A 13,818-nucleotide genomic window follows, 5' to 3' on the forward strand; every position below is an offset into this window, starting at 1 on the left:
ATCATTGCATTTTGTTTTTATTTACATTTTGCACAGCGTCCCAACATTTTTGGAAATGTGGTTGTAGACTGCCCGCACATTCTGCTTGTTTGAAAGAAATGGGTTTCGTTTCCTGCAGTATCCATAAGATGTCCTCCAAATGGAACCATATCTTTACCCACTAGATGGCAATATTAGGACTGAACAAAGTGTAACAATAATCAGTTAGAGCAGTTTGTCACACAGTAAAGGAGCAGTGATATAAAAGGTCCCTGAAGGATGTATTGTGTCAGATCAGACAAAAGTAACGAGATGTGGGGAACATTTCTTGACTTGTCTGATAAAATTATACTGAGATAACTGACATCTTTAAAAAAAATACAAATTTTACATTTTGCAGATTTTTCTTCAAAATAAGTTAACAACAAAAAAGTTCAGATAGAAACTCCAACATCTAATATACTGTCTTTTACGTTTGCATAAGTGAGAGAAATGAACAAAGTGAAAGTTAACGCCCACACAAACATATGAGAATGAGAATTCAAAACAAACAGGATGTGGCCCAGGTTTTGAGGCTTTGAACTGAAAGACTATAAGCAACTTCAATTTCAGCAAACAAACACAATTAAACTTATTCAATGCACTCATTTACTTTTCTATGTTCTATTTTTATATGTATATGTATAGTTATAAATATTTATATGTATAGTTTATATGTATTGCTCACATCCAAAACAAGGAAGCTGACCTTTGCAGGTTCCTTGCAGGACGTGAGTTGCTCTTTCTGCTCATACGGGGGTGTGAACAGCTAACTTCATTGTTGCTGCTGTTTGCTTTTTTCTTTAAACTAAACATTGACTCTCATTTACTGTCAACCCTTGTAGTGTACAGTACTAATGTTTACTAAAGTTTGTTTCAGTTTCTCTATTGTTTTTTTTAGGTGATATCTGTGGCTGTGATAACATGAAACAGCGCAGACGCAGCAAGAGAGACACATTACTTCTTTAACACACACATTCTCACTGTCTGCACACATTCAAACCTGTGTGCTTAACACTAGAGAACTGCTTCTTCTGTTTGTGGGCCTTGTAACCAAACATGTTTGGACAGGCTAGTTAGTCTTTATAAAGTTCCTTTGGCCCCTCATGCTTAAAATTGCATAAGCTGATTGGTATCCAGTTTGCATGAAGCCTCTACTGAATGGCCTCCAAAACCTCCCCCTTTCTTATCTTTATTGTTGATCCCAAGGTGCCTTGTATTAATGATCTCATAGTGATGTGTGATGAAGTGTTTGAATTGCCAGGCTCCCACATTCTACTGTGTAGTGATACCAACCTGTTTAATCAGTGCTTAGTGCTGGATCATTCTTTGTCTTTTCTGTACTGTAATTGATATACGTTCATAGACATCAAAGTTCTTTCTTTAAACATTCCCTAAAATGAATTTTAGGAACATTATGGTGTTATGGAAGACAGTAAATGGTCACTGTTTTGGTTTTAATGTAGCCTGTTAACTAACAACATTTGAGGCACTGATCCTTTGCTAAACCCTGGCCCTAAACATGGAAATACTGCTGTGTAACTCGACCAAAAGCTAGCAAGTGCCAGATCACCACAAATGTCGTTTCAAAACACGAGGTAACCCAGGGATTAAAAGCAGGGTCATGGGACTGAATCATACTTCCAGTTGACAGGTTTTATAGGCATACAATTTAATATTAATAAGTAGGCTAGCATGTGATCAACAAATAGTGCATCACTTTTTCAGCCATCCATAAACTGACATATGTTGATACCAGCTATTTCTGTCTATTCAGACTTGGATCTAGCCCAGGGGTGTGTTCAGGGTCTGTCTAATTGACTATAGCAACAGGTCTCTTTTTCAATAGTTTAGCTTCACCATGGAAGTCTACTATATAATTTTTGACATGGTTTACAAATTTATTTAATTAGTACCACCATAGTTTTTTTACAGTACAACAGTTAATATGGTCAAAATACATGAAACTGGAACTGCCCCCCCTCCCCTTTTTATTTTTATTGCTGCTGTAACCCTACAGTTTCCTTCAGGATTAGTAATGTTTTTATCAATGTGTGTTTGACAGAATGGCCTTGTGACATCACCATCCTAGCACTTCTTTACATCCTTCGAGATATTTTGCCAAAGGACTTTCTTGTTTGGGTTGAAGAGCTTCAATGCCCTGTTAATTGTATTGCTTATGAACACAGAGACTGATATGGTTAGTCCAAGTTTTGTTTATTCCTCTGTGAAGAACTGAGTAATTAGCTTGATAAAAGCCATCCTGATTCTCCTGAGATTTCATTCTGACCATAATCATATCACTATGTTATTGTTAGAGCAAAACTGGAAGGCACTGGATTCAAAAGTAGGTGTGGCAAGAGTGCATATATGAACAAAACAACAAACAACACATGGAAGTAAAAGTTTTTGAGATGTTTTTATCACTAGAGTTTTGGTATTACTGGATGGTGTTGTCTTTGTAATGAAGTGACGCCATATGACTGCAGGCTCCCCTCAGTAATACCTCAGTAATACTACAGTGTGATTTTTTGCCCCTTTTTCATTCTGATGAGAGGTTTTCATGCTGCATTGCAGCCTTAATCATGTTTGTAATGCTACTGATGTCTGTATACAGTGTCTGCTTTTTAGAGTTGTGCCTGCCCCCAGCTGGTGCTGTAAACTCAAAAAAACTCTGCTAACATAATTTTGTTTCACAAGCATGTTTTAAATTAAAGCAGCTAATTATCTTCTCTTGTAGTATGTAAAACATGTTGAAGCTGGTAGAAAGTGAAACATGAAACTGTTGAAAAGAGACAGGTTGTGGCGACAGGGCCACTCCCACTGAAGCTATATTTCAAAACAAGCTTGGTCTTGTTGCTCTTGTCGCTGATTCCTAATGTGCATGGATCTATTTAACAACCTGAAAAAGTCATCGTCTGCATGGGCTTTGAAATATTCACATCAGAACAAAATGGCAACAAAAGGTAAATCATAAATTACTCTGCAGTCTGTTGTTGTCTTTATTCTTGAACTGATAAAGTTAAAAAGTACCAAAGAACTGATGTTAATGTAATATTATTGATTAATACTCTGTAATTAATGCATAGTAATGCATCATTTTTGCTTTGTGATACTGCTGCTTCTTTTTTATTTTTTATTTATTTATTTATTTCCTTTGTGAGAGGAGTTTTGAGGAAGCTTGTGTTGTGCAACAGTGCGTACTGTAGCATAAAATGTACGCAAGACGAACTACAGTAGACTAACAGAATTGTAGTAGAATAAATTGATTAAATCATATATATAATCAACATTATATATCAAAATCAAAATTGTATATCAAAATGAACACATTACGGGGAACATCGTTTTTAACCACACAGCTGAGCCTAGCAAGATGGTTAGTTTTCCGGTCCACATTTAGTTTCATAATGTTGTTCTTATTTTCATGCTTCCTTACAGCAATACCTGTAAAAATATTATTTAAACAGATTAGTCATGTTTAGACTACAAAGTTAGTACCTTTGATGTATAAATCTACACATTTAACATTTGGTAATACAAATGATACATACATACTTGCAATAAACACATTTTCAGTGCAAAAAAATAGCTATAACTGAGCTAAATGTGGCAGTGTTGGAGCCCTATTATCTGCATTGTTTCTACTGTAACTGAAAGTGAGACAGTAACCCAGTGGCAAGTACTACCTAGCAGTGTGGAAATCACCCAATAAATTGAACTAAACCCAGTATTTATGTAGAGAAAGAGAACACAGACTTTTATGGTGCACTTTTCCTGACCAGGTTATTTTCCCATACTGCCATAAAAGAGTCTCACCTGTAGTTACTATGTATAACTAGACATACAGTCAGCTGAGTTGATTTCTCAGTGATTTTAAAGAATGATAACAAGCAAATGTTTATGGCTGAACTTTTCAATTAGTCACATTTTTGAAACACTTTTATCAGGGTTCTTTTGATCTGGAACAATGTCATCATGCTGCTTTTATCTCTTCCAACTCCTCTTGTTTTCATTTCTACAGAAGACAACATCACTGGGCCTTGCTGCAGTATTGGAAGTCTGTTAAATCCACATAAAGCAGGAACAAAAACAGCTCACAACTCACAGCCATTTATCAAACCAAAACTGGGAATAATGAAGGTAATCAGCAATTTTAGCTGGCAGAAATTTGAGCAGTGAAAAATTTTTGAATAACAACACACCCACTAAAATACACAGTATACATGTTCACCATGCAGGCTTTTGCTAAACTCAGAGCTCATTCTAGAGCATCTTTTTGCTCTTTTGACTGAATGTCGTGTGTACAATGCATAACCTTTCTATATCTCTCTGTGTTCTAGCTGAAAGACCGACTCCTTAAAAAGTTCCATGCACAGATTAAGGTAAGACTGGTTTAGAAAATGTAATAACACTTGTTCTTTCAAGTTTTTCAAAATCCTTAACTACCTAACACTGTTCTTCATTGGACTAATGCTAGTCCTTAACACTTTCATTCATTTTCATTAATAACAGGCCTTCTGTTTTTAATGCATAATCTGATAATCACCGTAGAGTGCATTTGAATGGCTCTGTTCTTCCATGCATCTATTCTTCAGAAGCATACTAACAATGACAGAGAACAAACAGATTTCTCAATGGAGGTGTCCAAATGCATCCTGAGGGAGCTTGCAGCTGAACTGGACAGATTGGTCCCGGTACTGTCAATAGTTCATTATTTTTAGCATAACTGAAAACATTAAATTAATAAATAGCAAACTGACATATTTAAATGTCTAAATTTTCAGCTCAGAGAACTGCTTATCCAGTCTGAAGTGAGAGATGACAAAATTCATCAGGAAGAGAGCCAAACTCTGGTTCTGCAGTGGGCTGATGAGCTGAACTCCCAACAGCAAAAGAGAAAACAAGAAACCACACAGGTAAAGCAGAGACTAAAGTGATGAAAAGTCTTGCAGTCAAGTGCGTTCTGTTGCTTTCATTTTGTAATGTAATGTCACTCAAATCATGTTCATCCATTAATTCTCTAGGTGCTGACAGAGCTCAAGACAACAGAAGATGATGAAGATTCCCATAACCTGGACAAGGAACAGAGATTACAAGATGCGAAAATGATCCTTTCAGACTGGACCTGGAAACTTAAAAGCAAGGTTAGTGACTATATTAACACACTCTGTCTACGAATGTGTTCTATCTAATGGTATGTCTTGAGTACATCCTAATCACACAACTGGCTCTAGTTAAATAGCTGAAAAGAATATGACACTGGAAGGACAGTAATGGCGAGGTGGGTAGTAACTTCTTACATTTGCTCAGTTACTTATACAAAAGTAAATCTTCATGGATTTTTTTTTTGAGCATTTTGAGTATATTTCTATTTAAGTATATTTGTGAGGATGATTAATCTATCGTCACGTCTCAGCTTCCTAAAGAAAAATCTGGCTTCCAAAAACAATAAGAAAAACAGAAAAGAGAAAAGATGGGGAAACAGTATGTCACCCAGTTTTTCACAAAAAAGTGGGTGTAGTCTGTGAGTGCTGCCCTAGCTCCCCACACCTATACAGCTACCAGTGAACCAGCCCTGTCACCACACCCCTATACCCTTAGCAATGAACCAGCCCTGTGTCCTCATCCCCATACCCCTACCAAAGAACCAGCCCTGTCTCCTCATCCCAATATCCCTACTAATGATCCAGCCCTGTCACCCGACCCCTATACCCTTACCAATGAACCAGCCCTGTCTCCTCATCCCAATACCCTTACAAATGAACCAGCCCTGTCACCCGACCCCTGTACTCCTACCAATGAAGCAGCCCTGTCTTGCAATTCTCGCACCTCTTTTACATGCTTCCTCTGAATCCTGCAGGAAAACAAAACTAGCTATGCAGCTATGCAGATGACATCCAAATTTACAGTTATGGTCCTAACTCTTCATGCAAATACATTGATAACTAGATAACTGGATGCGTCATACTTTCCTCCATCTGAACAAGAACAAAAAGGGATTGTATTTGGCTGCAGTGAGGAAAGACTTGTGGTTAGAGTTCATCTTGGCTCCAATGTCTAAATGGTACAACACAAGTAAAAAGCCTTGGCGTCTTAATGCTGCTGCCAAAATATTAGCCAAGACAAAAATGTCTTTCATTCAGCAACAGAATAGATTTAAAAATATTCCTACTGGTCTACACATCACTTAATGGACCATGCTGACATAAAAAAAAATACAGCCCTACTAGACATCTTAGACCACAAGAATCTGGCCAGTTAACAGTGCCTAGAACCAGAACTAAACATGGTCAGCCACTACACTACAGTCAGTTGGCATAAACTCCCAGAAGCTGTCAAGTATTCACAAACTCAGTTTGCAAAAGCAGACTGAAAACCTACATTTCTTTTGCGTTTCAGACTCCTTAAGCAACTGCACTTTGCATCTTTTTGCTGGTTCTTTTGCTGTGTTTAATTTCCTGTGCTCTTTATGCTAGATGACTTTGAATTGGTTTCTGTCTGCTGAATTGTTTGAATTCCAGTGCATGATAGAAGAAAGGTCAAAAGATAGCATGTAGAAAATCGAGTTCCAAGTCAGTTTCTTTTTCAGTTAATCAGACCACAGTGTTCCTGTTAAGGGTGTATTCACATTATGGAGACTATATGTTTGATATATAGAAATCTCTAAGTAATAAAAACACTGGAGAGTTAGATTTTACATGTTAAATGTGGAATTTATTGCACACTACTTCTGTTTCTTTAGGAGTCAGTGAAACTTGGAGAGGAGTATAAAACTGTGTTACAGGATCTCTGTAAACAGTGGAAGAAAGGGAAGCTGGTCAACATTCTACCTATCATGGACTTCATAATCAGGATTTTACTTCAGAAAAACAAGACTGAGGTACATATAGTCATGAGTTTAGTGGGTTGTAAACAACAGTAAGCAACATATGCAGTATGATCATGAAGTGTGTGCATCATGATGAATTTAGATCATTTGAACAGTAATTATGTCAATGCATGTTGTGGGTACTCATATAACCTTTTTATTTCACCTTAGGAATCCATCCTTAAACAGTGGTTTAGGAGTGAAAAGGTGTTTAGGAAAGCAGGTGAGAAAAGGTGCTGTTTTTTCCTTTATATGCAAAGCTCAATTTTTTTTTTAAACCATCTCAATTTCTGAAATTTCATAATGATATGGATGTTCTCTATGATGTAGATAACTTCAGCATGTTTTATGAGATTCAAAATTCTTCTCAAAAGGAATAATATTGTTTTATTTCTGCAGGGGGCTTGTATATCCCTATTCCAGGTGAGTTTGTTCTTCTTGATTTTTACTTCAGTTCGTTGTTTGTTTACTGTTGGCCCGTTTCATTTACCCATTCAATCATCTTTTTCAGTGTGGAATTGCATCACAAGACATCCAGGTATTGCATTTTGACATCTTACAAAGCATTTGTATGAGTAAATGAAAAAAGTACATCAGAATTTAAATAATGCAGATATTTTATGACAATAATATGCTACTTTCGCTCTGCTCCTTGTTCTTTTTGAAACATTCTCTTATTGTATGTTTATATGTTCATCAGATTACTTTTTTTTTTTAAAGCTGAAGTTATTCTGGATCCAGAAACAGCAAATCCTGATCTTATGGTGTCTAAGGATGGGCGCTTTGTGAGAACAAAGACTCACGAAGAATCCACACCTGATCCCTGGGCTGAATATCAAAGAAAACATTCTAAGTATGATGGCTGGACGTGTGTCCAGGCTAAAAAGGGCTACACAACAGGCAGGTGTTATTGGGAAGTTGATGTGAGGGGGAAATATGAATGGAGAATAGGTGTAGTGAAGGAGTCTGCCCCACGACATGGTTATGTTAAAATGAACACAACAGTAGGGTTTTGGACTCTGCGTCTGCAGCTCGGCTCTCTGATGGCTCTGACTGATCCAGTCACCAAACTCAATCACATTGCTCTCTCTAAGATAGGAGTAAATTTAGATATAGAGGAAGGCCGAGTTTCTTTCTATGACTCAGAGAGAAGGAGACATATTTACACATTTAAAACAAACTTCAGTAAGTCTGAGAGAATTTACCCTTTGTTTGGCACAGTGGAGACAGACAGAGCACTGAGGATTATTTAAGTCTGGCCGTTTGATTTCACCTTCTTTCTAGGTGAAACACTGACCATTTTCAATGTAGAGTTAACAGCCTTCTCTTTCCAAAATGCATCCTCTCTAACCTCACCTTTCTGACCTTTTCAGAACATTACCAATCTGACACATCAATAAATCTAACATCAGTTGAGCTCCTAATTACTCTTAGAATTTTAATTGTTAAAACTTTTTCACTTTGTGTTTGACTTCACTGTCATTTCAAGGAGATACTTATGTTTGCTGCAAAAAGTCACACAGCTTTTCAGCAGCAGGCCTAATTTATCAGGGTTCAGCTGAACAGTGAGAATCAGTTTTTGTTGTATCTTAACTGTAATCCTGTATTCAGCTACACCATGAGGCTCCTAGATCAAACAAAAGTCTTGTTATTCAGCATTCAGACTAGTCAGAAGTCTTGTTACTCAATTTCTACAGTCTTCAACACTGGACCCTGAATCCAGTTTCTGTATCCAAGACCCCTGCAAGACTTGAAGAGACCTGAAGGCTTGTAACTTAGTCTCTGCAACAACCAGAAGTGTAGCATGTAGTACGTAGCGCTGTAATCTCCATAGTCAAACACTGGAAGTAGAATGGATCATAATGAAGAGCTCTGTGACTCAGTGACATTACATTTCTGCCCTGCTAGATCTGCTCCAGTCAATTTTAAGTGCAATTACTGTGCAGTGGAAGCATCTAGGAGCAACAACAGCTTAGCCATGAAGCAGTAGACCACACAAACTTATCAAGTGAGGCCATCGAGTGCTGAAGCACAAAAAAAGTGTGAAAAATCCTCTGTTGCATCACTTACTACAGAGTTCCAAACTACCTCTGTAAGCAACATCAGCACAAGAACTGTGCATTGGGAGCTTCATAAAATGGGTTTTTATGGCCAAGCAGCTTCACACAAGCCTACGATCACAATGCACAATGCCAGGCTTTGGCTGGAGTGGTGTAAAGCAGGTGGACACTGGACAGTGGAGTGGTGGAGACGTGTTCTCTGGAATGGTTAATCGTGCTTCACTATCTGACAGTCTGATGAACAATTCTGGGTTTGGCAGATGCCAGGAGAATGCTGCGTACCAGAATGCCAGTAGTACAGTTTGGTGGAGGAGGGATGTTTTTCAGGGTTTGGGCTCAGCTCATTAGTTCCAGTAAAGGGTAATGTTAATGCTACATCATACAAAGACTGTTTAGATAATTATATGCTTCCAACTTTGCGGCAAACGTTTGCGGAAAGGCCCTTTCCTGTTTCAGCATGTTCCAACTGTGCCTATGTGCACAAAGTGAGGTCCATAAAGACATGATTTGATTAGTTTGGTGTGGAGGAACTCCAGTAGCCTGCCCAGACCCCTGACCTTAACACCAGTAAACACGTTTGGGATAAATTTGAACATCGATTATGAGCCAGGCCTTCCTGTCCAACATCTGTGCCTAACCTTACAAATGCTCTTTTGACTGAATAGGCACACCGCACACCGGCTCCCTCTGCACTAAAAGCCAGGTTAGATCAGGAGTCACAACCCAAATGATAAGAAGAGCCATTTTGTCCTTTCAACAAAAATCAAACCACCTTGGGAGCCACAACATTTAATGCCCAGTGTCTCAGTATGTGATAATGTCCTAGTATGGGCTCAAACGATATAAATGAGAGCGCAGATTTACTTTGCTCTGCTCTAAGCTTTAATAGCTGCTTTCCTCCCATCTCCGCCCGGAAAACTTTTCCTCAAAACTAGAGCAGTTTATTGTAAAATGTCTCTCAGCGTTCGACTGTCTTACGAGGCTGAAGTCGCTTCTCATTCTCCAGCTTCTAGTTCGAATTTTCCCGTTCCACCTTAAATTCTGACTGAGGTGCCGAATGTAAAAGCGGCACCATTTAAGGTGGAACGGGAAAATTCGAAAGATAAGTGACTTCATCTTCGCAACCATTTAGTGTTTGACTGTCTCTCATTGCAGATTTAACTTGCTAGGAAACCAACTGCGCTGCTTATAAATGCGAATAACGCATTGTTGCTATGTGACCTGCAGTCTACACGCCAATTCTCAGTCGTTGCGAAACAGGGCTTTGCGCTATGTTGCACACGTCCCGTCTCAGAGATATTTTACTGACACAGAGAGCCTTCTAGTTCACTTGCCACATCACTTCCATTTGATTTATTAATAAAAGATATTTGAAGTAAATTCAATATGGATCATTACAAATACTTTGCTTTAAAACTACCAAGGCCTCAGACAGTAGGGAAATAGAAATCCTGTATAGAAAAAAAAAGATGCATCAAGATGCATCGATAATCATTTTATATTCGCAACGCAGCCCTCTGAATCGTCATCGAATCGAATCGTGAGGTGCCTCGAGATTCCCACCCCTATATGTAACACTAAAAGTAAAAAATAAGATAAAAAATATAAACTCTATCCTTCACAAAGATTAACAATATAAAGGATTATAAATAAATAAAAGCTAAAATATTTACACTGTGATTATACGTTACTCTAAATTCAGATGGAGTATTGCACGTGAGGTATTGATTTATATTACACATGGGAAAGGTGAGGAGTTAACAATATAAACATTATAAATAGAAAAGCAAAAAATCTTTACACTGTAGATATATTTTAAAAATATTGTACATATTGAGTATTGGTTATATTGCACACAGGAAATAGTGATGAATTCTACAGTTTATGCTCTGTAGGTGTGTGAGGTCTAATGGGGAGAGGGGAGTTCACTGGGAGCAGTGCTGCTTGTACAGTCTAACAGCAGCAGGAAGGAAGGACCTGCGATAGCGCTCCTTCACACACTTGGGGTGAAGCAGCCTGTCACTGAAGGAGCTGCCCAGTGCTGCCAGAGTCTCATGCATGGGGTGGGAGTTGTTCTCTAGCATGGATGCTAGTCTGGCTAATATCCTCCTGTCTCCCACTGTCTGCACTGGGTCTAGGGGGCTTCCCAGGACAGAGCTGGCCCACTTAAAGGGGAGTGCCAGTTTCACATTAATGCCCATGTTTTCGGAATGGTATGTCCAGCAGGCACATATAGATGTCACAGTGATGTCACATACTTTTGACCATATAGTGTATTTTACTTGTGAATATATGCAATATAGTTAGTTGTTCCTGAAAGCTTTCAGTGGCCATTAAGAATTGCCCAACATCAACTTTCTGGTCCATCTCTGTTGTTGCAATACCAGAAAGTGGCAGGCTGCAGTAATGCATCTGGTGTAATAGTTCCTTTTCTGATGGAAGATGCAAAACTATTCTAAAATGGTAAATACACAATTTAACCATGTAAATGATCTAAGTTGTGCAGGCTGTATAAAAGTTCATAAAACTCTGTGCCTGTCAGTATCTCTTATGATGTTGCTTACATCACTCATGATCTTATAATTTTAAAATGTAGATAGCAAATGCATAGACAATATATTGTGTTTGGTTAGTTTCTGTCAAAGACTGACATCATATCTTGTCTTAATACAAGTTTCAATCTGTAGTCTCTGTAACATAAGCTGTAATGTTTAATAAGATGAAATTACCCATAAAATAATGTTAATAAATGTAACTTTTCAGTAAATCCTTGTAATTGTTCTTAATGTTAAGCTAGACTATTGATTATGCAAGCCTGACTCTGATGTTGTGAAGAATATATTCTGATATCGAATGTGGAAGCATAAAGATTCTTGAGTTGATCTAATGAATGTTTATTTTTAAGCTTAAATGATTGTATCCTTGAATTGGCCTGTCTAAGAATTCCCAAGATGGAACATGGAGATGAATGGAATTTAGATAATATTTTGAGGTCTGGAGTTGTGTTGTCATCAGTAAACTTGAAGACTGTGTTTTGAGTCTCTTAAACCTAAATAAATCTCTGAACAGGCTTTTGCAGCAAATTCGGTTACCGCATGTAAATACATTAATACAGGAATGATGACATTACTGCTTAAAGGCTACCACGTTAAGACAGCCAAAGAGTCTTATTACTCTGGTCTGATTCACACTTTGGCTTAGTTATGTGTGAAGGGACATTTCTAAAAATGTCACAGTAAAGCCTTTAAACTACCATTCAAACCTATAGGATTAAAGATCTAGTTGACAAGCTTAATCTCCAGACACTGTTAGCTAGATATCTATATGCCAGGGTTCTAGTTTACAAAAGAGTAAAAATCATAATTGCGCATGCCGACTATGAAATTTAATGGAAAGTGGTTTTCTCTGAGTATGCAAAGTAGGCTCTGTACCTATTCAATAGAATGCTTTGGAATTCCTTTGTGTGTAACATTAAAGCAGAAAAAAACATCAGTAAGCAGTTGAAGCGTAATGGCCTAAATTGTGTAGCAAGTTGAAATGATGATGAAATGATGATATTGTATAAAGATTGAAAATGTACTTGCTTGATTGTGAAGTGACAGAACAAGAAGACATACTGTTCACAAAATGTTTATAAAACACAAATGATCATGGAACGTTAGAATGGCAGGAGTGAAAATGCATGTAGCTGTCAAGGGATTGTCTGTCAGAACAGTTTATCATATGGAATAAATAAGAATATGCTAAAATATATTTACATTTATCAAATTATAGTAATAGATCTCAGCTCCACTTGCTGTTTACACAAAACTAGGTAGGGTGTCTTGGAGGTCCAAAATCTAGCATGTTTGGTGATTCACTTATTCAAACACACCTGATTTATTTCATCTTCAACTCAATATTGTACACATTTGTGCCTAAAATCCCCCCGTAATTTTACAGTCATTGATTACATTTGTTTTCTTTCATGTGTAAATCTTTTTAAATGTACACAAAACTTTTTTTTAGTTTGAATACTTTTTAATAGAAGTGAAAGAAACAACAGCACGAGAGACTGAGGCATCTTGTCAAATGGTTAAGTTGTCACACTTTATTGTTTCCAACATCTTTTGCTAATGTCACATGGGTAAGTCAATGTTCACTGTTTCCAACATATCTAATCTGGGAAAGGCAAGACAGACTGTAAGATGAGGTGGGCACAGATTTGCTGTTTTCCATGTTCTGAAGTAAAAGATTAGAACATTAAATTTTTTTGTAATAATGTTCCTTTTTGTAATACATACATACATACATACATCATCTAAACCGCTTATCCTTCTGGGTCGCGGTGGGGTGCTGGAGCCTATCCCAGCTGTCATTGGGCGGAAGGCAGGATACACCCTGGACAGGTCGCCAGTCCATCGCAGGGCTTTTTGTAATAATTTTCCTCTAATTATTTTGCATCTTCACAAGTGTACATTTGCACTTAGTAGAGGAGAGAGTGTAGTGTATTGTTATACCTTTTGGTAATGTCTTACCCTAAGCTAACTTTACAATATAGCAAACATGGCATTTTGGGGCAAGTTACTACATATGAAAAACTGCCATTGTCACTTATACATCAGACTCACATGGAGCTAAAAGGCAGGCACAACTAAATATAGATTTATTTCAATGTTTGAAATGTTTTATTTGAAAGACTGTTCAGTTCTTGTAGTTGGGACTGATCCTGCCTTCCGCCCAATGACCGCTGGGATAGATTCCAGCACCCCCACCCCCCCACCCCCCCGCGACCCAGAAGGATAAGCGTCTTAGAAAATGTGTCTGTGTGTGTAGTTGGGACTTTTTTAACAAACATAAGAATTTCATGGTCAAGCAGGGGCAGAGCCA

General features: G+C 37.8%; 1 protein-coding gene across 2 annotated transcripts; it reads left to right on the top strand.

Annotated features, from left to right (window-relative positions):
- Window positions 1-2,852: 2,852 nt before the first annotated feature.
- Window positions 2,853-9,707, top strand: LOC118808663 (E3 ubiquitin-protein ligase TRIM7-like). Of its 2 annotated transcripts, none has more exons than XM_036571554.1 (11): window positions 2,853-2,984; window positions 4,043-4,161; window positions 4,362-4,403; window positions 4,617-4,715; window positions 4,806-4,937; window positions 5,046-5,165; window positions 6,764-6,901; window positions 7,061-7,112; window positions 7,289-7,312; window positions 7,401-7,427; window positions 7,610-9,707. In XM_036571554.1, the coding sequence occupies exons 1-11, from the start codon at window positions 2,897-2,899 to the stop codon at window positions 8,140-8,142; spliced, it is 1,374 nt and encodes a 457-aa protein (XP_036427447.1). In that variant the 5' UTR covers window positions 2,853-2,896; the 3' UTR covers window positions 8,143-9,707. The 2 variants fall into 2 exon arrangements, with proteins under 2 accessions (XP_036427447.1, XP_036427530.1); XM_036571637.1 differs by having other exon boundaries at window positions 7,061-7,122; window positions 7,610-7,728.
- Window positions 9,708-13,818: the final 4,111 nt, after the last annotated feature.

This window comes from Colossoma macropomum, unplaced genomic scaffold (genome assembly GCF_904425465.1).
Source record: "Colossoma macropomum unplaced genomic scaffold, Colossoma_macropomum, whole genome shotgun sequence".
NCBI lineage: Eukaryota > Metazoa > Chordata > Actinopteri > Characiformes > Serrasalmidae > Colossoma > Colossoma macropomum.